We start from the raw sequence: 19,061 nt of genomic DNA, 5'->3' as shown, positions 1-19,061 counted from the left end.
TCGAGGCCAGCCTGGTCTACAGAGTGAGTTCCAGGACAGCCAGGGCTACACAGAGAAACCCTGTCTCGAAAAAAACCAAATCCAAAACAAACAAAAAACAAAAACAAAAACAAACAAACAAAAAGAAGTACACTGTAAACTGTCTTCAGACACACCAGAAGAGGGCGTCAGATCTCATTATGGATGGTTGTGAGCCACCATGTGGTTGCTGGGAACTGAACTCAGGACCTTTGGAAGAGCAGTCAGTGCTCTCAACCACTGAGCCATCTCTCCAGCTCTGGTAAAATATATTTTCAAGAACGTTTCTACTTCTGAAGAAAAAAAAAAGAATTAAAAAAAAAAATCTTCAGAAGTAACTTGAAGTCCCCAGGCTGAGTGAGTCATCCATGTAGGTATGTAGGTGTGTGTGTGTGTGTGTGTGTGTGCGCGCGCGCGCGCGCTCACATGTGTGCAAGTGCACATGCATGTGGAGGTCAAGGGTTGTCACACTTGGCAGGAGGAGTTTTAACTATATATCTCTGGCTAGCTTGGTGTTCGCTACGTAGACTGGGAAGGATGGAGGTCTTATCACTCCCTGCTGCCTCTCTGCACACAGCTGAGGCCTAGGTACCTGGCCTCAAGTCTGACCCAGGCAGGATGTAGCCACTACATCCCCAGGCTCACCTGTTTGGTTAATGCTAACACTGGCAGTCCGGAAGCTTCGGCTGGTCACCAGGCCTGAGACACCGTTGCGGGCTTCGACCACGAAGGTATAGTTCATGTGAGGCTCTAGGTCGCTGACTGTCACACTTGTACGGGTCAGGGCGTGAGGAGGTTCTGAGTATCGCACGCTGGCCTCACAGGGCCCACACTCGCCAGTCTCTGGCCAGCACTGTTCACAGGTGACACTATAGACGATGTCCTGGCGGCCACCAGTGTCCTGGGGTGCTGTCCAACGCAGTTCTACTTTGGCACCCATGCCAATGGCCGTGAGGTAGTGGGGGGCAGAGGGTGGACCTGGCCAAAGAATAGAGGTCAATGGAACTGCCCCTTCCTCCCCTCCCCAACCCCTGGCTCAGCCACACCCCTTCCTGGATCTCTGTAAGACTCACGTGTGCAAGACATGGACAGTGGGTCCTCGGGTGCCCTGAAATAGCCTTCTTCGCACTGGCAGAAGGTGGCACCCTCTGCGGATGGCAGGGTATGCTCCGGACACTCCAGGCAAGGGCTCTCAGATGCCTCAGACTTGAAGAATCCAGGAGAACAGGCTGAGAGGCACAAGGAGAGACAGGAGGTCAATTCCGTACGCCGTTTCCCCAGCCGTGTTCTCGCTGATAGAACATCACACCCATGGCCAGTGTCTCCTGGACACCAAAATAACCTGTCTCAAGTGCCCCCAAGTTCCCCAAACCCCGGCACACCGGATGCCAGCCGCCTTCGGCAGAAAAGGTCACACCTTGAAGCCTAGCGTTAGAGGACCACGGCTCACCTCCAACCCACACACCTTCCTGTAAGCTGCTTTGTCCTGACTGGCCCAGCGGGGTCTCAACTCATACAGATTCTAACTGACCAGGGTCGAGATTTTATCTGTGTACCCCGGACCCCTGACGAACCAGCTGGCCTTCCCCAGTCAGGATGCCCCCCTGCCAAGGCCCCTCTACCCTAGGACTCCATCTCCTTCCTGTTCCGGGGCTGGCCTCCAAGAAGCAGGAAAGGCTGGGCCCAGCCCTTTCCCTCCCTGGACTCATTTCCAAAGCCAGGTCATTTCTCCTTTCAGAGGGCCGCCAGGAAGTAACTCTTCCTCCTCTCGGGGTCCATCCTGGCCAGCTGGCTAGGGGGTCAGGCACCTGACTCTGGGGGCTTCTTCCTCCTACCACCTTACCCTGCACTCCCGGGCCCAAGCTCTTTCCTGGCCTACAAGCAGGAAACTGCTCAGACAGGAGGCTCACCTCACAGGGCTGGCCAGGCTCTGAGTGACTTTGGAAGAGGTTGTCCCCAGGTCCTGCAATGCCCTCCCCCTTTCGCTGTTTCTGTGAGGAGGGGCCTGAGGCACCATTAACTTCCTGCACCTAGTCCCATGTGGCTTATGGAGGGCTGAGGAGAATCCTAACACTCTTGAGTACAGACAGGAGACAGGAGAGTATGGCACGGTCGTGTGACGTGGCCGGCAGAGGGCAAAATTGGTGGCCAGGCCTCTGAGAAGCCAGAGAGGATATTTCAGCTGGGGTTTAAAGGCTGTGTAGAAGTTCAACAAGACAAAGGTTTGAGAGCAGGGAATGGGGGGGGGGGGTAAGCAAGAGCTTGTCACAGCCTTTTAGATACAAATAGAAGGTACCGTAGCAATAATGTAGCAGAGAGAGACCTTGAATGCCAATCAAAGAAGCCCAAGGGCCACAGGGTGCCAGAAGGTGACACTCCATATCTGATATGGAAAATGACAGTCACTCGGGCACTGTAAAGAAAAAGCCCTGGACAAAGGCTTCCAGACACTGGGCAGACCTGGCCCTAATGGCCTGGGGACAATCCCTCCAGGGAAGCCGATTTTAAGTTCCCGGCCCTCACTGAGCCTTTGACCAAGCCAGGCTGGAGAGCAGAGCCCATCTCTCCTTAGAAAATAGAATAGAGGTGAAAGGGAGATGGGATTGAGGGAGAGGCAGGGCTCTGTCACCGGCTAGCCTGTTCCCTGCATTTGCTTTAGAAATCAGGCACCCAACACCCTCTTTATGGTCCCTTGAGTTAGCCCAGGCTGGCCCGGCAGACACACACCGAGTGAAGTTGGATACCTATTTCGAGAAGGGGCGTTATTGAGAACCAAACAGCAAGACAAAGGTACCCACCCTGGATCAGTTAACCTGCATGCACTAAGCTAGAGTTCTTAAGCATGAAGCACCTACTGTATGCAGCGCATAAACTTCCCACCTATTTAGTCCTTTACATGTGGGTGTGTGGCCAGAAGCATCTAGCCCATTCTGCAGGTGAGAAGGCTGAGGCTCTGACAAGCCAATTTGTTCAAGGCCTCAAAGCCAAAAGGTAAACTGAGGAAGCCTGAGGCTGAGCACCTCTCCTGTCGCCCCCTTCCTGCTCCTAGGAACACCTCGATTTGTAACAACGTTCAATATTGGTGGGAAGTCCAGACTGTAGCCAGAGCATCCTGGAGGAGAAAGCCCAGTTACCAGGCCCAGCCCGGGGGAGGGGGGCTAGAGTTAGCGACATGCACCCTTCCAAGCTCCACAGGCCTTTCTAGCCTCCTAGCTGGGTGTCTCTGGCTCACTCCCGCTACGATGCGAAAATAGCTCTCTCCTTCGCCTAACTTTCACACAAAAATGAGACGCCAGAATGCCAGTCCCTGCCAGGCCCCTATTGCTCTCACTTAAACCCAGAGGCACCTGTGCAAGTGTTGGTTCACCGGGGACCAAGGTCAGACAGAGGACTGAGAGATGGAGGGTCCAGTCCCCAAATCACAAGGGCTCCTTCCCTACCCCAGGGCTCAGTGTGCAGCGCGGGGATCACAGGGGCCAGAGCCACCTGCCAACCTTCCCCTACTTCCCCACTGTCTCACACAGCGCCGAGAGAGGAAGTGGGGGGAAGAGATGGGTTCTATTCTTTGGCCCCAGAGCCTGGGGGTGGCCCGCCTGACGGCAGGAAAAAGGGAATTTGGAGAGATTTCCGCTGCGGATATTCCAGATAATGCAGGGGAGGCGGCGTCCACAGGGCATGCTCCTGCCTGCTGGAAACAGGCTGTCCCTCCTCCTCCAACCACAGAGCTCTGGGGCACCCACGGGGCCTGCCTGCCAGAGTCTGCAAGCGTCTGAGGGAGCCAGGAAGACCACCAAGCACACTAGGAGTCGCCTACATTCCCCAGCATCTTGGGCGAGCAAGCAGTCGTCGTGGTCTGTCTCTCTCACACAATACACCCGCCACGCCAAGTCCCCACCCACCCACCCGCTGCTCAGTACCCACCCAGCTTAACTGCTCCATGACCTTCACCAACCGCTCGGTTCCAGGGCTCCTGGTGAGCCAACGGGGCATCTATTACTCAGGTTCAAGTTTACCAAACAGAAACAAGCCCAACCTACGTGTCTGGCACAACGCTGAGAACTGGGATGTGGTGGTGTGACCGAGAGATTAGCATCTTTTCAGCTCCAGGGGAATTCACAGCCTAGCTTTTATGCCTCATTTGAAATTATCTGTGCACATATGAGGATCCTCTCTGCTCCCCCTCTACCTCCCTCCCTTCTTCCCTCCCTCCCTCCCTCCCTCTCTCTCTCTCTAAGACTGGCTAAACTTAGAGAGAGCAGGAGGAGTCTGGTTTATCTGGTGTGTGTGTGTGTGTGTGTGTGTGCAGGACCTGATGTGAAAGAGGTCTCAATGAATTGGTTTTGAATAAATATGGAAATATGAATGGGTGAAGAAATGAAGGAGTGAATGAATGAATGAAGAAATGAAGGAGTAACTGAATAGTAAACTGGCAATGCACAATGAAACATGCCAATGACTGCAGAAGGGCCGCCGCCAGGACATCATCCACTTGGACGCCCACTTGGCTGGCAGGAGGGCCTGGCTTGGGCACACCCGGGGCACCTGTGGAGTGCGTCTCTGGCCCCGATTGCCTGGCAGGCCTGGGCCACTCTGAGCAGAACTGGGGCACAGGCGCTGCAGCTAGGGCTGTACCCTGGTTTTTCCAGTTCCCGCTGCCCGCCCCTCAGGTGGCAGCACAGGGTGACTCAGGGACAGACGCCCTCTGTGTGGTGCTAATCCAGCTCCTTGTGGAGCCCCTCCCCAGGCCCAGCCACCTCCCAGGCTTTGGGTGGTAAGGTCGTGAGGTCAACAGGTCAGTCCTGGAGGCAATGGGCCTCCCCAACCGAGCCGGGAGCAGCTGGAACCAGAACACCACCTCGCAGCCTGGGCCATGCACGTGGAGTCTGAACTTTGTATCCTGACTGCGAGAGCGAACTGTGAGTTATTGACCCGGGGCATAGAAGGTGCCCCCAACAGGCTCTGTGGTGCCTACAGAAAAGGGGAACCCCATTCCCAGTTCTCAGGCCCGTCTCCTCTCCCATATGCCCCAGGAGCTATCTGTGGGCATATCCGCCACCTAGCAGATAAGCTAAGTGCTCCCCTCCACCCACCCGGCTCCCCCACCTTCTGCCTTTATCTTGTTTGCTTTTGCTGTGGGCCTCCTTCCTTCCGCTCAGGGGACCCACTTACCTCCGGTAACTAGGGAGGGACTGAGCCTGCTTGGCAGGGCTATTAGGGCACAGAGATCAGAGCAGAGGGGTGAGGCTGGGGGATTGCCACCATGACCCTTACCCTGGAAATCCACAGAAATAAGATCTGGTATGACTCTACCGGGGGAGGTGTAGGCCTGAGAGCCACTCTCAACATCACTTAGAGCCCCTAGTCCCACCATAGTGCAAGCAAGATCACTGCTGTGGGCCCTGGGCAGGGAGTCCCTTCTCACCATCTATCACATGTAACATCACATGTAAATCACATGTAGTATATCACATGTAAACCACATGTAATAGCCCAGACCGAGGTGATCGAGAAAGTGACAGTTTTTTGGATCTGATCATAAGGTGGCCAGGTCCTTCAGAGCCACAGAGATAGTAAGGATAAAGGCCAAAGGGGCGTTACCATGGTTACACTGCTCCCCAGACAGGTGGGGATGGTGTACAGCCATCTCCTCTCTGGGCCTTGATCTCCTCATCTGTGAAATGGGAGCGTTCTCACCCTCTCTGAATGCTGTGCAGACTACAGCTCTTGCCTGTGACGTGGTTGCTCTGGTACCTGGAGTGAAGCATCCTTGCATATGAAATGCAGCCATGAAACCAGAGCCAGAGCCGGGCAGAGCCATCCTCCAGAGGCTGGCCTTCCCGCTGCTGGGCTGAGCCTCTGGCCTAGGCCGCTGGCCACCTGCTCACCTGGCCTCCATCTCCCTGGGCTGAGGCGGAGGTGACAGTCAGGGGTGGAGGGGCCTGCAGAGGCCAAGGAAGGCAGGGAGGAAACAAACAAAGCAGCCCCCAGGGAGAGAGCGGTCAGCCTGAGTGGCTCCACAGTTCCCTGGGCAGAGCTGAGGGGGGCTGGAAGGAGGCTGGCTCATTCCTGACATAGCTCGCTCTGGGTAGCTCTGTGCATCGTAGCAGGGCAGGGCAGCATGCCCACCTGTCCACCTGGAAGGCACCTCCGTTCCAGCGACTGCTTAACCCATTCCTGACCAGTCTTCTTCCCAGGGAGAGACACCCCCCACCCCACCCCCACCCCAAAAAGCAGATCCGCAACCTGATGGTTCTGGGAATGACCTTGACGAGTTGCAGGATGACCTCAGGGTGCCACGCCCCCCTGTCATCAGTAAAAGCTGTGACAGAAGCACCTGAGGCTCCAGGCTAGAGAAAGCCAAGCAAAGTCACTCTTGCGCTCAGGGGCCCCCCAACACACCCAACACACCGGCAACGGCCTCCAGTCACCCTACCCCTCCCTCTGATGAAGCCCCAGTTCCGATGCCAAGATCTGCCATCCCAGAGAGCCCATTGCAGTGCCAAGAGCTGAGTCAGGGATTCCACAGGATCTGGTCATTTCCTGTCCACTTCCTGACCCACGGCAGCCTGGGCACTGTTGTGCACGGGGCGAGTTAAACCCTGTCATAGCTGTATGATTCCAGCCTCAGTTTCCTCACCTAGTCAATGGGACTACCAAGAGTCCCAGATTCCCAGAAAAGGACCAGACAAACTTCAGAGCGCACCACCGTTAACCACCCCCAGTACCACTGTCCCAGGCGTGGAAGCAAGGATTTTGAAATGAACTATATTTATCGCGACTGCATGCCCATGTGCTTTCGGGTGCGCACGCGCGCGCGCGCGCGCGCGCGCACACACACACACGTGCGCTGCAAGTCAACTCCGTGAAGCTGGCTCTCGCCTTCTACAGTGCTCTGAGAATTGAACTCAGGTTGCCAGTCTTGCATGGCAAGACCCTTTACCTGCTGGGAGGAGGACTGGGAGACAGAGCCAGGGCTGTAGGTGGCTAGAATTAAGAAAGTTGTGCCAGCTAAGTCAAGTGTCCCTCCTGGGGATTGGTCCTCAGGCTGAGCTGGGCTGATTCCTCCCAAGGGGGGCTGGCTTTTTATAAGTTCTTTATAAACAAAGCTTGCCAAGAACCCTGATCCCCACAAGAAAAGGGAGCTAGCCCGTGGCATGAAGACCCTCCCTTAACCCTCACTTATCTCTGCAGGGTCTGAATCACCGGGGTGGAAAGTTTTCAACCGCCCCTCCCCCACCACCGCATTCTTGTGTTAGGATGTCATGGGGGAGGAGCTCCAGGGCCCACTCGTTGTCCGGTCCTGCACGCCCCCCCACACACACTTCCATGGTCATTGTCTGAGCCTGAGAGTGTGCATCTGAGGTCACCTAAGCGGGGGGCCACCTAGGGAAGGGGGCTCACTCAGCAGAAGGCAGCTGGGAGGAGTGGGGTGATGGGAAGTCACGTGCCCAGGAAAGCCTGTAGGAAACCCCCTCACCCAGGAGCTTACAGTCTGTGTTAAGCAAGGTTCTAAGAACTAACTGCTTTGGGAAGTACAGACCACCTATTAGAAAGACTTCAGGGTCTTCCAGCCTCCTTCATGGAAAACTAGATCTGCAGGTGGAGATGATTTTTTTTTTTAAATCCCATTTTTGCTCAAAGGAAAACTGAAGCCAGAGATGAGGCGGGGACTCCTCAGCCTGGGGTCATCCAGAAGGCTGGGCACAGAAGGCCCTGGCCCCCAATTTCTCAATACCCAGCTAGCTTATCGCTGCAAAAGCAGCTCCCAGGGCCTTTCAAAGGTCAGCAGCATTCCTCACGCGCTCTGTCCCAGTCGCTTCCAGAGTCATCCACTGCAAACCCCTTGTACATTTCCGCTGTCCCAGGCTTTGGCTGTCCCGGCAGCTTCCAGTGTGGGCGCTCAGACCTGTTCCCAGAGAGTCACCCAAAAGGGGGGGGTTCCCGCAGTCTCCCAGTCTCCTTATAACATCAATAAACCCCCCCACAGAGGATCTCTGAGTCCGTGGCACTACTGAGAGCTAACTGCTCCCCACTTCACAGCTCCTCCAATCCACTCCAGCATAGCCTGGATCTGAATCAACAAACTACTGAATTGCATTAAACGGATGAGCTGAAGCCCAGAGAAGTTGGTCAATTTGTTTGAGGCCACACAGCAAGAGAATCAGAAACAGCTCCCCGGGAATAGACTTCAGAGGCCCAGCAGGGCAGCAACTATTCACAGGATGAATCAAAAAATAACAGCCGCGCTCACCGGTATTTATGTGTCAGGCGCTGATGTAAACACTTTACGAGCATGATGTCATGTGATTATCACAACTACCCCCCAAGACAGATACTATGACCCTCTCTCTTTTGCAGATGATGAAACTCAGGCAGGGGAGTGAAGGAAATGGGCGAAACTAGAAGCATGGCAACTGGAAGCCGAGCTTGGTCATCCTAGAACCCTAACCCCGGCGGCTCTCAGTCCCCACACCGTCCTGCTCCCACGCAGCTTCCGGTCACGGGACGGCCACTCGAGAGCAGAGACATCGAGCAGAGCAGCCACATCCCCAGTGTACTAAGATGTTCCAATCCCGGAGTCGCGACCTCCCACCCGAGTCGGGGCTTCCCTGCCACCCCTGGAATGTCCGCTCACCTCGGCAGGTATCCTCGACCTTCTCGTAGCCTTCCTGGCACAGGCACTGCCCGATGGGCACCAGCCACTCGCCATCCACCGTGCAGTGCATGAGCGGCCCCTCGCCCCCATAAGGCACCACGGCGTGGTCCACGCAGGTCCCGGCCACCGTGGCCAGGGGTTGTGCATCCGAGACGGCAACAGCAATGGTCTCGGGGAAGCGAGCCAAGCTTTGCAGCATCTCGGGGCACTTCTTGTAGTAGACGCGAACGGAGAGCAGCGCCACACAGGCGCCAATGTCCTGGAAAGCCAGGTAGAAGCCCTTCCGGGTAAGGGGCCCCACCATGCGCTCCTCCACGTTCAGCTTGACGTTCCGAGCCTCGAAGTCACTGCTCACTGTGATCTCGTCGGGGGCGATGGTGTCGATCTTGGTGAACTGGCGCTTCTGGAAGTTGGTACCATAGTCCACATCCGACTCTGCATAGTAGAGGTTGAAGGTCTCTTTGCAGGAGCTGGCGCCACCCGGGAAGCTGTTGCAGTCTCGCACGGTGAACTTGAGTTCAATAAAGATGCGTTCGGCCTCCTCCCGGTACACCCAGTTGGTCCGGAGCCAATTGTCCTGGTCGCCAGACACCACGTTGCACACGGAGTACATATATATAGGCATGTCGTTCATGATGTTCTGCATTAGGTCCCACTGTGTGTGTGAGGAACAGGTGAGGGTTAGTCGGGGAGGGCAGGGACTGAGTGACACGGGACAGAGCTTCCGGTTTTTCCCCTCTCCTGTATTGTGTTGTTCTATTGAAACAAGTGTCTCAAGTAAATGTGGTCCAAGCTGGCCTCAAACTCACTGCGTCATGAGGGATGACTCTGACCATCTAATCCTCCAGCCTATGTGGTGTTAAATGACAGATAATGTACCACCTCACCTGACTCTCGGTTCTCAGGGCCTTCCTTCTACAGGGAAGAAAAACTAGAACCTAGAACAAGGCAATCAGAAAACAGCCTGGCCCTAATGTCTGGAAACTGAGTCTCCCCATCAGTGGGGCCTGGACTAGATCGGGGCATCTGCGCATCATTTCTGCTCTAAATCCAGCATCCCCCATCGCTACAACAGGAGGGGGACTGCTGTGAGCATCCACGACAAAACACTGAGCCCAGAACATGGCACTCAGGGCTCCAACCATAGGAAGAAGCTAGCTAGCAAAAGTGCCACTGTGAAGGGTCATCGCTGGGTGTCATGGGTGTTGACAGATGCGCTAAGTGAAGACAATGGATGATCCTCCCAGTCCCTGGAGGTGATCAGCTAGTGTTTACAATTTAGTTCAGGCTCCTCCAGGGTGCCTGGGTGGGGCCATGTCCCCCTTTATCATGCGAGAACTTGGCCTATGGTAACACAAGCCTGGCTCCCAGGGCTGTCTTCCGAACTCTTCAGCATGGGACCGGCAACTGACCCAGCTCTGAATCCCCAGGGCCTCTCTGGCAAAGAATATGCACTTTAGAGCATCTCAGATGAACAAAATGTGTGAATAAAGGAAAGAAAAAGAGTCAACAAGTAGGGTCTGGAGAGATGGCTCAGCGGTTAAGAGCACTGACTGCTCTTACAGAGGTCCTGAGTTCAATTCCCAGCAACCACATGGTGGTCCACAACCATCTGCAATGGGATCTGATACCCTCTTTTGGTGTGCACTGGCCAAGACCCACATGCCTGGGGCTCAGTTTCCCACTGTATATAATGATGGGGTTGCTATCTGCCCCCAGCTGGACATTTCAGGATCCTAAAAGCCTTCTCAAGATTATACTTGGGGCCATGACTCAGGATAGATTCAAGTCACTCAGACCTGGCCAGTAGGCTCTGTCCCAAGAGCTCCCTAGAGACACACCCTTCTCCCTGTCTCAGACCAACTTATCAACGGTGCATTGTACCCAAAGGAAACTGAGCCCCAAAGCACAGTAATGTCTTCCCCAAAGTCCACAGGCCTCGGACTAGGAATCTGAGGTCAGGGCAGGAACACTAGACAGCATAGCTGAAAGGGAGGCGCCCCCAGTGGGGGGTAAGGCAGAGTAAGAGGGAAGGGTGTCTCTCTCAATCTTCACCCTGCACATTAACCCATCCCCCCAACAGTTCGCTGGAGATGCTGGGGCACCCCACTCTGCTGGGATCCTCAGCTGTCTTCCTGGCTAGGCCACCTACAAATGGTCCCTTCCTTTTGCCCAGCTCCAGTCTGCCCTGGCATGAGTGTCACTAACTCAGTCCCATGCAGTAAACAGTTCGAAGCTTGGTTGACCTGCAGAGTCTGATCCTGGCTCCCACCTTCCTGGGATGCACAGCCCTCCTCCCCACCCTCCCTCCGCCTTGCAGGTTTACTCACCCCTTTGCCGTAGGGGTGTGTGAGCCAGCCGAGTTCCCCCTTCATCGCTGCGAAGTCCAACAGAACAACTGTGGGAAAGATCGGGGAGAAGGACCAGTGAGCGGGGGCTTTCCCAGGGGCTACGCAGGCAGCAGAACCAGCATGGGTGATGTGTACGCCCCCACACCCTGCCAACCCCAACCCCAGGATCTACACACAGCTTGACCTGGAAAGAAGCGGGACTCAGTGTGTCACACAGCCGCCTGTCACCAGGCTTTCAGCCACTGTCCCCCTCAGCCCCCAGCTGGGTCGGGGGCAGGGCAGGGCTTGGCACAGCGGGAGGCCGGCAGCTGGGTAGTGTGTTGGGGTGAATGGGATAAAATGATAGTCCACTGCCCCATCTGCTTCCTCAAACAAGGGAACACTTCACACGGGTCACAGAGAACGGGACTGTCTGCTTCTGCCTCATCTCCCCTGGCATAGGACACCCTGACCCAAACCGGGCCACCCAGCACACACAGTAGCCGAGGCTACACAGGCATTGGCGTGCTCGCTCCATTAGAACGGGTTGTTGGCAGCAGCACACAGCCCTAACCCCAGCACTAGAGAGGCAGAGGCAAGTGGATCTCTAGGAGTTCAAGCCCACCCTGGTTTATATAATCAGTTCCAGGCAAGCAAGGCGACATGGTCAGACTCTGTACCCCACCCCGCCCTCTCCCCATCCCCTGAAAAATAAAGAGAAAGAAAGGGCTGTTAACAACAGGGAACAGATCAGTCCCACTACAAAGTTACTGATTAGGAGAACTAATGCTTCGAAGGCCTGGAGGTGTCTAGGAGGGGCCCAAAGTCACACATCTACTGGCCAGGTCCCCTCCCTGGGAAAGTCATGTTTAACCCTGGGGAGAAGTACCTGTGGGAAACGATGGAAGGAAACCCTCAGAGGGGACTTCCCAGGCCCAGAGGGATCAGAGGGATCAGGTACCAGGGCCACACTATCTCCTTTCAAGAGGCATCTGGACGGGGGCTACAGAGATGGCTCAGCAGTTAAGAGCCCTGGCTGTTTTTTCCAGAGGACCAAAGTTCGATCCCAGCATCCACATGATAGCTCATAACTGCCTGTAATTCCAGTCCCAGGGGATCTGATGTCCTCACAATGGCAGACAATGCATACAAAACACCAATGTACATGAATATAAATCAACCAACCAATCAATCAACCAACCAACCAACCAATCAATCAATCAATCAGTCTTGGGCTCCTTCCACCAGCCACTCCTACTTCTCTGCCAGGTGCAGTAGCCCAGACCCAACATTCTTTTTCTCTTCAATTTCCAAGTAAAGGCTAACTCCTATCACCCTGCCCAGAGAGTGAAGTATTGGGGAAACTGAGGTTTTGGACCCACATAAGGTCCATGGTTGAAGAAGAAACTGCAATGCACTTACTCTCTTGGGCAAAGTAGGTTGAAGATCTGGCCCCAGAAGCGACAGTCCTCCACACCAAGAGCTAGAAGAATGGCTCCCCGAGGGAAACTGAGGCAGGCTAGGATCCCAGAGATAAGAGGAAACTGGAGGGGTCAGGTCATGGCCCTAAGGACAGTGTAGCTCAGCCGAGGAGTACATGCTTAGGAAGCAACTCCCTGGACCGCTACCAACACCACAAAAAAGTACAGTTAACTGAGTGCCAACCCAACCAACATGGCCAGAGCTCTAGTTTGATCAACGCCAGATGTGGCGACTCATAAACCAGATGTGGTGACACACGCCTTTGATCCCAGCACTCCAAAAAGACAGAGGCAGGCAGATCTCTATGAGTTTGAGGACAGCCTGGTCTACAAAGCAAGTTCCGAGCTAGCCAGGGCTATATAGTGAGACAAACAGACAAACAATAAATAAATATCTTAAAATAAAACTAAGAAGAAGAACAGCTGTGTATACGGCTAAGAGGATTTCTGAGTTGGGGCCAACCCCGGGCTACATAATGGCATTCTGTCTCAAACAAAGAAAACCCTTTCTGAAGTTGGATGTCTCTGTCCTAGAAAGCCCTGAAGCCTGGTAAGCAGCACTGTCTGTCACTCTGGTCCTGGCCTCAGTCACATAATCTAGCAAGCGTCTGGCAGCCCAGACAAGGAAGAGGAAATCTGAAGTGGCTCAGACACCGTACCACAGCCAGTGAGGCTGTAGTTAGGTAGTGGACGGTGCGGTGGGTAACCGCAGGGATTTGTTCAGACATGCCCAGGGCCTAAGTTTGAGAGACTCACTATCCTTACAGGAGTGGTACTGGGGGTTCCTGACTCCAGCTGGGTAAAATGGGCGGGGCGAGGGGGGCTGTTTAGTAAATCTAACACATAGTACACACACACACACACACACAGCATATACATAGGTATGCCAAATTCAGGCTAAGCCCCTTGGGGAAGGGGCTTTGAAGGGTTAATCTGACAGGAGGGCCAGCCCAAGGCCAGATCTAGAACTATCTGAGAAGAAAAGAAGGCTTCATATACTCCCCAAGGGTTGCCAGCCACAGCCCCCTCCCATGGAAATTCCCTAGAGCCAACCATCAGGAACGGGGAGAGCCCAGCCATCGCTCTGGAGTGGCAGAGGCCCTGGGCTCTGGTAATCAAAGATGGAGCTTGGGAGATGCCCTCCAGGGCCCTCTCAGGGATTCACCATAAGGCTGACCTAGATGGGGGTACCCCATAAGTCCTCTGTCCTCTCTCTAAGAGACACTGGGGACAGGGAATCTGCCACCATAATGTCACCCTTGTGGGCTACATTACTTTACAAGCTTTCCCATAATGCAATACACCCCTTGCCACCTCCCTGCTAACCCTCATCCCTCTTTAGGTAAGATCAGCTTACACCTAAAAACGGGGTGGGGGTGGGGGTGGGGGGGGAGGAGGCTAGAGACTCCCGGATACAAACAGGCAAGGGACAGGGAGGCAGACAAAGCCCTTGTGAACTAAGAAAACCCAGCCTTCTTCGCAGCTCTAACTCCCACCCATCCCAGTGGCTCTAGAGTCTGTGGCAAGCAGTTCTGGCTGGGTGAAACAGCTAGATGTGTGGGCAGACCCTCCGTGCAGAGGGCCCGCCCGCCCGGGCTGGCCAATATTGGGCGTCCCTCACTCTTTCTCTGTAAGGAAGGACCGGGCAGGGAGGTGGGTCAGCAGGTAAAGGCACTTGCCTGTCACTTGTGAGTTCCGTCCCAGAAACTCACACGGTGGGAAGGAGAAAAAACCAATTCCTCCTGCCAAGTTTGAGCTCCACACTTGCACATTAGCACCCGAGAGAGCTCGGGCGCGGACACACACACACACGGACACACACACACACACACACGTGTTAAGAAAGAAGTAAAGGTCACTGTAGGAGGTAGATTCAGCAGCTGTCGAGGACCTAACCGATTCCCCTGGTTTTCCAAACCCAGCAGAAAGCAGAAGAGGAGACAGCACAGCTGCAGCCAGGCTAGAGCGGAGATGGATCATACCTGCCCTCAACTTCCCCCACCCCAAGGGAAGTGCAACCAACTGGGTCACCGACCCCACTCCCAACACCCTCCGCTCACACAGGCACAGTGCCCGGTAGCTGATCCTGGGGAGTCCTGGAGTTTAGACAGGAATTTTCCGCAACCACGGGCAATAGGCACCCTTTTTCTCCTCGATCCCGTGCAGAACGGGATTAATCACAAAGGCTGCGGCGAGGAGGACAGATGCACCCAGAGGCACAAGGACAAGATTGTTTGAGGCTTCCCTGCTGGGGCCGGGTGGCTGGGGGGTCAGGAGACCCCGCACAGCAAAGGCAGACGTCTAATCCTCAACTCTGTGGCAGGCCAGGAAGGCCTCCAGCAATCCCAGCTGTCTTTCCCTTCTCCCCTGCCACAGTTCCCACCAAGGGAGAGCCACCAGGGAGAGGGGAGGGGAGTGGGGAGTGAGGGTCTCAGAATCCCTGCCCCGCTCACACCTAGACAAAAGCAACTTCGGGCGGGGGTGGGGTGGGGGCTTTAACTGTCCTCGGGATAGGGCCAGGAGCTAATACTCCCTTTACCCCTAACTCTCCACCCTCCAAGAGCTCCCGTCTAGCCTTTTACCCTCCCAACGTGGAAGGCGAAAAGAATAAGGAAACTTCTCACCCACAAGGGATTCCTCCGCGCTCCGCCCCCCCGACCCCCAGCTGGAGTCCGGGCGCTAAGCCCCAAAACAAGGACAAGTTTTCGCTGTGGGAAACGGAAGCCAGCTCCACCAGGGTGGACAGGAAGATCCTCGGCCAAGGGCAGGGCAGGAATCCCCAGCCTCTCGGAGACCCTTAGCTGAGAGACAACGCCCCCAAACACACCCCCGGCTGCGCCTTGGGCAAAGGCAACCTCTGCGGCCCCCTCACCTTGCGTGGCTCCAAGATGCTGGGGCGGGGGCAGGTGATTCACTCCCCCACCTCCAAGTGCCTGGGTTCCCCGTGGCCCCGAGATGACGGCTCCACACCGCGGGAAGCCGCAACCCCACCTGCCGCATTTCCTCCTTCTGAGTCACCCCTTGCTCAGAACACTTGACTTTGGGACTTCCTGTCCTCGTTCCCAGCACTTAACCTGTCTCCCGAACCTGGGAGGGCGGCTTGGGAAGGAGGGAAGGTGTGAGTGGCCGGGGCTGACTCCAGGCGCTCCCAATCCTGGCCCAGAGGAACCCAGTGAAAAAAGCAGTTGGGGCGCAGAGAGATCCTTTTGCTTGGTACAGGACACCAGGAAGACCCCTCCCCAAAAAAAGCAGGGCCTGCATCCAAATGCCTTCCGCGCGAAATCGGGGCAGATGAGTTAAGTGAACTCGGGTTACTAAGAGACTGATCGCCCGGAAAACCCTACTCCTTTCCTCTGAGGGACCCCGCGCGCCCTGCGGGGGTCGCGTTCCAGAAGCCGCTACGGGGCTGCAACCGCGTGGCGGGCGCTGCGTCCCCCTTTCCGCGGCCTCCGAGCCCTGCGCGCCCCAGCCGAGATTCCTTAGTTCCAGAGAACCTGGGATCTCAGAGAATGGGTCCCCAAGATCGTCCCCGACCGCAGCCCGCGCGCTCTGCCTAATTCTGCCGGCTGAGCCCCAGCAATCAGCCATAAGTCAGTTTCCAAAGGCGCGCCCCAGAGAGGAGGCTGAGGCGTCCGGGGTCCCATGTCCCGGAGACCCTGCTAGCTGCGGCCACCGAGCAGACACTCACCTTCTTTTCCCTGTGCCGCCGCGGCCGCCAGCGCGCAACTACACAGCAGCGACAGGCAGAAAGCGGCTGCCCTGAGCTCCATGTCGTACCGGTCGCTCTCCGCGATCCCCGCTGTCCACACGCCGGCCTCGACGTCCCGCAGTGGCCTGCCCGCCGCAGCACACAACTTCCACCCTCCTGCCCCAAGTCCTTAATGGAAGTTGGGTGAGAACCCGCTCCTGTTCATTCATGCCCTGCGCTGACGTCACCGAAACCACGCCCTCAGGAATGTCTTTAAAGGGGCCGGACTGACACCCTGACTAGAGGGCGGGGAAGTCGGAGGGAAGTTGGGGTAGGGGTAGGGCAGGAATTAGGGGGGATTGTGGGGGCCTGTGCATGGGCCGGCGTGTGCACGTGCGTGGCTTGTGGAAACCTTGAGGAGTTTGCTCATTTCAAAGTGCCACTGAGGGTTAGTCCCCAAATGTGTGGAAGGAATCTGTGCCTACTCCCAGGAATTGTAAATCTCAAAAGTAGAGGCCTCCTTGGCAAAGAAAGAGCTTGAAGAGGAAGAATTCCTGATAACACACACACACACACACACTGAGACCTCCAAAAGATATGCCACACCCAGGAAGGTCCTCTAAGCTGTGTAGTTCCTCTGGAAACATGTCAGACATGCAGGTATCATCACTTTATAGAGGGGGGTAAGTCAGATAAGGTTCCCAGGTATCCTAGGAGGCCCAAAGGCTGCACAACTCACCAGTCACAGGGGCAGGACTTGAACCTGGCCCCCGATCTGTTTTAACAAACCACTGTTCCATTTGGGCACCTCATGGGGGAACTCTTGACCTCTGTCTCTGAATTCCAACAGAACAGCCTTGTCCCCTGATCCCTGGATGACAGAATGAGATTACGTTTTGATACCCTGGAGACGTTTGGCCTCCTACCCACCCTTTCTCTGCCAAGGTTCCGCAAATCTGAGTTCATCTTTTCGCTTGGCGTCTAGAGTCAGTGAGACAAACGGATGTGAAGTGAACTGCATAGCCGGTCCACCCACAGCAGCCTGTTGCCCTGTTACCATTTGGCCGGTGGAAAAGGATTGGCTGTAGCAGGCTTGGTTCTCCATGGACCTTTCTGACCACTTCCTGGTCCCTGGCCTTCCTCTGTGTGACTGCCCTGTCCCCCTGGACATCCCGGCCCACGCTATACCACTCTGGTAGCAGGTCCCCCTGGGGTCCTACCCACCAGCTTGGCCTTGGCGCCTGTTTCTGAGAAACGGGTCCAGACATTTCCCCTGGAGGGGGAGAGAAAGGGTTAATTACAGGTGTCAGGGTTAATTAAAGCCTTTGATGAGGGATGACAGGAGAGGAGGCTATGTCTTCTGAGAATGAGAGTGGCCGAACATGTATGTGTAAGCATGTTTGAATGAAGTACCGGAGTCTCTAGCATAGGGGAATCCCTGAGAGCCTAGTGTATAATATCGAGTGTGGACGTGCTGGTGTGTGTATGTAAGTGTGTGCTCGAGTGTGAGAGGACCTGTGTGTACCTGAGTGTGTCACACACTTCCCAGCAGCGGGGAGCACAGAAGAGGGGGCAACAGTCAAAGTCTGGACAAGTCGCTGTGCTCCTCTGAGCCTCCCTGTGCTCCCCGGGGACACTAGGAACCTACTGGGAAAAAGTCGCCGTGAGGGTCAAGTAAGGTCGCGCATGGAAACCGCACAGCCTGGGACTCAGACCCTCGAGTCAAATCTCAGCTGTTATTTCGGTTCCATGCGGTTCAGCAAGAGGAAGTCACATCTGGGGAGGCAGGGACTGTGGTGTGCCGAGCGAGGTCCTGTGGACAGGCACGTGCATGTGTGTGGAGATGAGTGGAACATGTGTGTTGTGTCCACACATGGTATGGGTAAGTGTTCCATCGGACACGCTAGGCCGGGGACCCTGTGGTTTGAGTGAAGGTTTCCTGTTTTGATTTTGTTTTGATTTTTTTCTTGGTATGAGTGTGTTGGGGTTGCCTCTGAGGCCAGAGGACTGCACGGGGCGCCCTGGAGTTGGAGTCATAGGCAGTTGTTTTGGTTTTTGGGTTTTTTTTGTATTTTGTATTTTTGGTTTTTTTGAGACAGGGTTTCTCTGTATAGCCCTGGCTGTCCTGGAACTCACTCTGTAGACAAGGCTGGCCTCAAACTCAGAAATCGGCCTGCCTCTGCCTCCCAAAGTGCTGGGATTAAAGGTGTGCGCCACCACCACCCGGCTATGTTACAGTCATTCATGAGCCACCAGATGCCCTCTCTCCAGCCCCTGGATCTAACTGTTGAGATAAGGTCTCATGCAGCCCAAGCTAATGTGGAACTTGCTATGTAGCTAAGGCTAGCCTTGAATTCCTGATCTTCCTCTCCCCCTTCCCCCCTGCCACCCCTCCCTTGATAGTGGGATTGCAGGTGTGCACCACTATATTCAGTTCAGTCCATTGCCTGTAACAGCTTATATATGCGTGACATGATATTTACAGGCTCTGTATTTTGAGTATTTGAGTACTAGAAAACATATTACAAGAGAGCCAAGCATCATGGTGCATGCCTTTGATCCCAGCACTGCGGAAGGCAGAGGCAGGGGCAGGGGCAGGGGCAGAGGCAGAGGCAGAGGCAGAGGCAGAGGGATTGCTGGGAGAGAGAGAGAGAGAGAGAGAGAGAGAGAGAGAGAGAGAGAGAGAAAGGAGGGAGAGAAGTTTGTGCAAAACAGACAGTACCCATCCATTATTCAAATATTCATCAGAAAACTTTTTTAAAAGATTTATTTATTTTATTTATATGAGCACACTATAGCTGTCTTCAGACACACACCAGAAGAGTACATTGGATCTCATTACAGATGGTTGTGAGCTACCATGTGGTTGCTGGGAATTGAACTCAGGA

The 19,061-nt window shown here is 55.1% G+C and overlaps 1 protein-coding gene across 1 annotated transcript in view; it reads right to left on the bottom strand.

The window, feature by feature from the left end:
- Epha2 (EPH receptor A2) overlaps positions 1–16,387 on the bottom strand; it is a 29,836-nt gene extending 13,449 nt beyond the window's left edge. Inside the window, exons 1-5 of the mRNA XM_052177937.1 lie at positions 16,174–16,387; positions 11,005–11,072; positions 8,654–9,329; positions 1,092–1,247; positions 664–996 (exon numbers count right to left, since the gene is read on the bottom strand). Of these exons, the coding sequence (XP_052033897.1) occupies positions 664–996; positions 1,092–1,247; positions 8,654–9,329; positions 11,005–11,072; positions 16,174–16,255 (1,315 nt within the window). The 5' untranslated portion in view covers positions 16,256–16,387. The remainder of the gene's footprint in view (positions 1–663; positions 997–1,091; positions 1,248–8,653; positions 9,330–11,004; positions 11,073–16,173) is intronic.
- Positions 16,388–19,061: the final 2,674 nt, after the last annotated feature.

This window comes from Apodemus sylvaticus, chromosome 3 (assembly GCF_947179515.1).
Source record: "Apodemus sylvaticus chromosome 3, mApoSyl1.1, whole genome shotgun sequence".
NCBI classification, from domain to species: domain Eukaryota; kingdom Metazoa; phylum Chordata; class Mammalia; order Rodentia; family Muridae; genus Apodemus; species Apodemus sylvaticus.
Note: the sequence above shows the minus strand (reverse complement) of the source record. Positions and strands in the feature narration are given on the sequence as shown.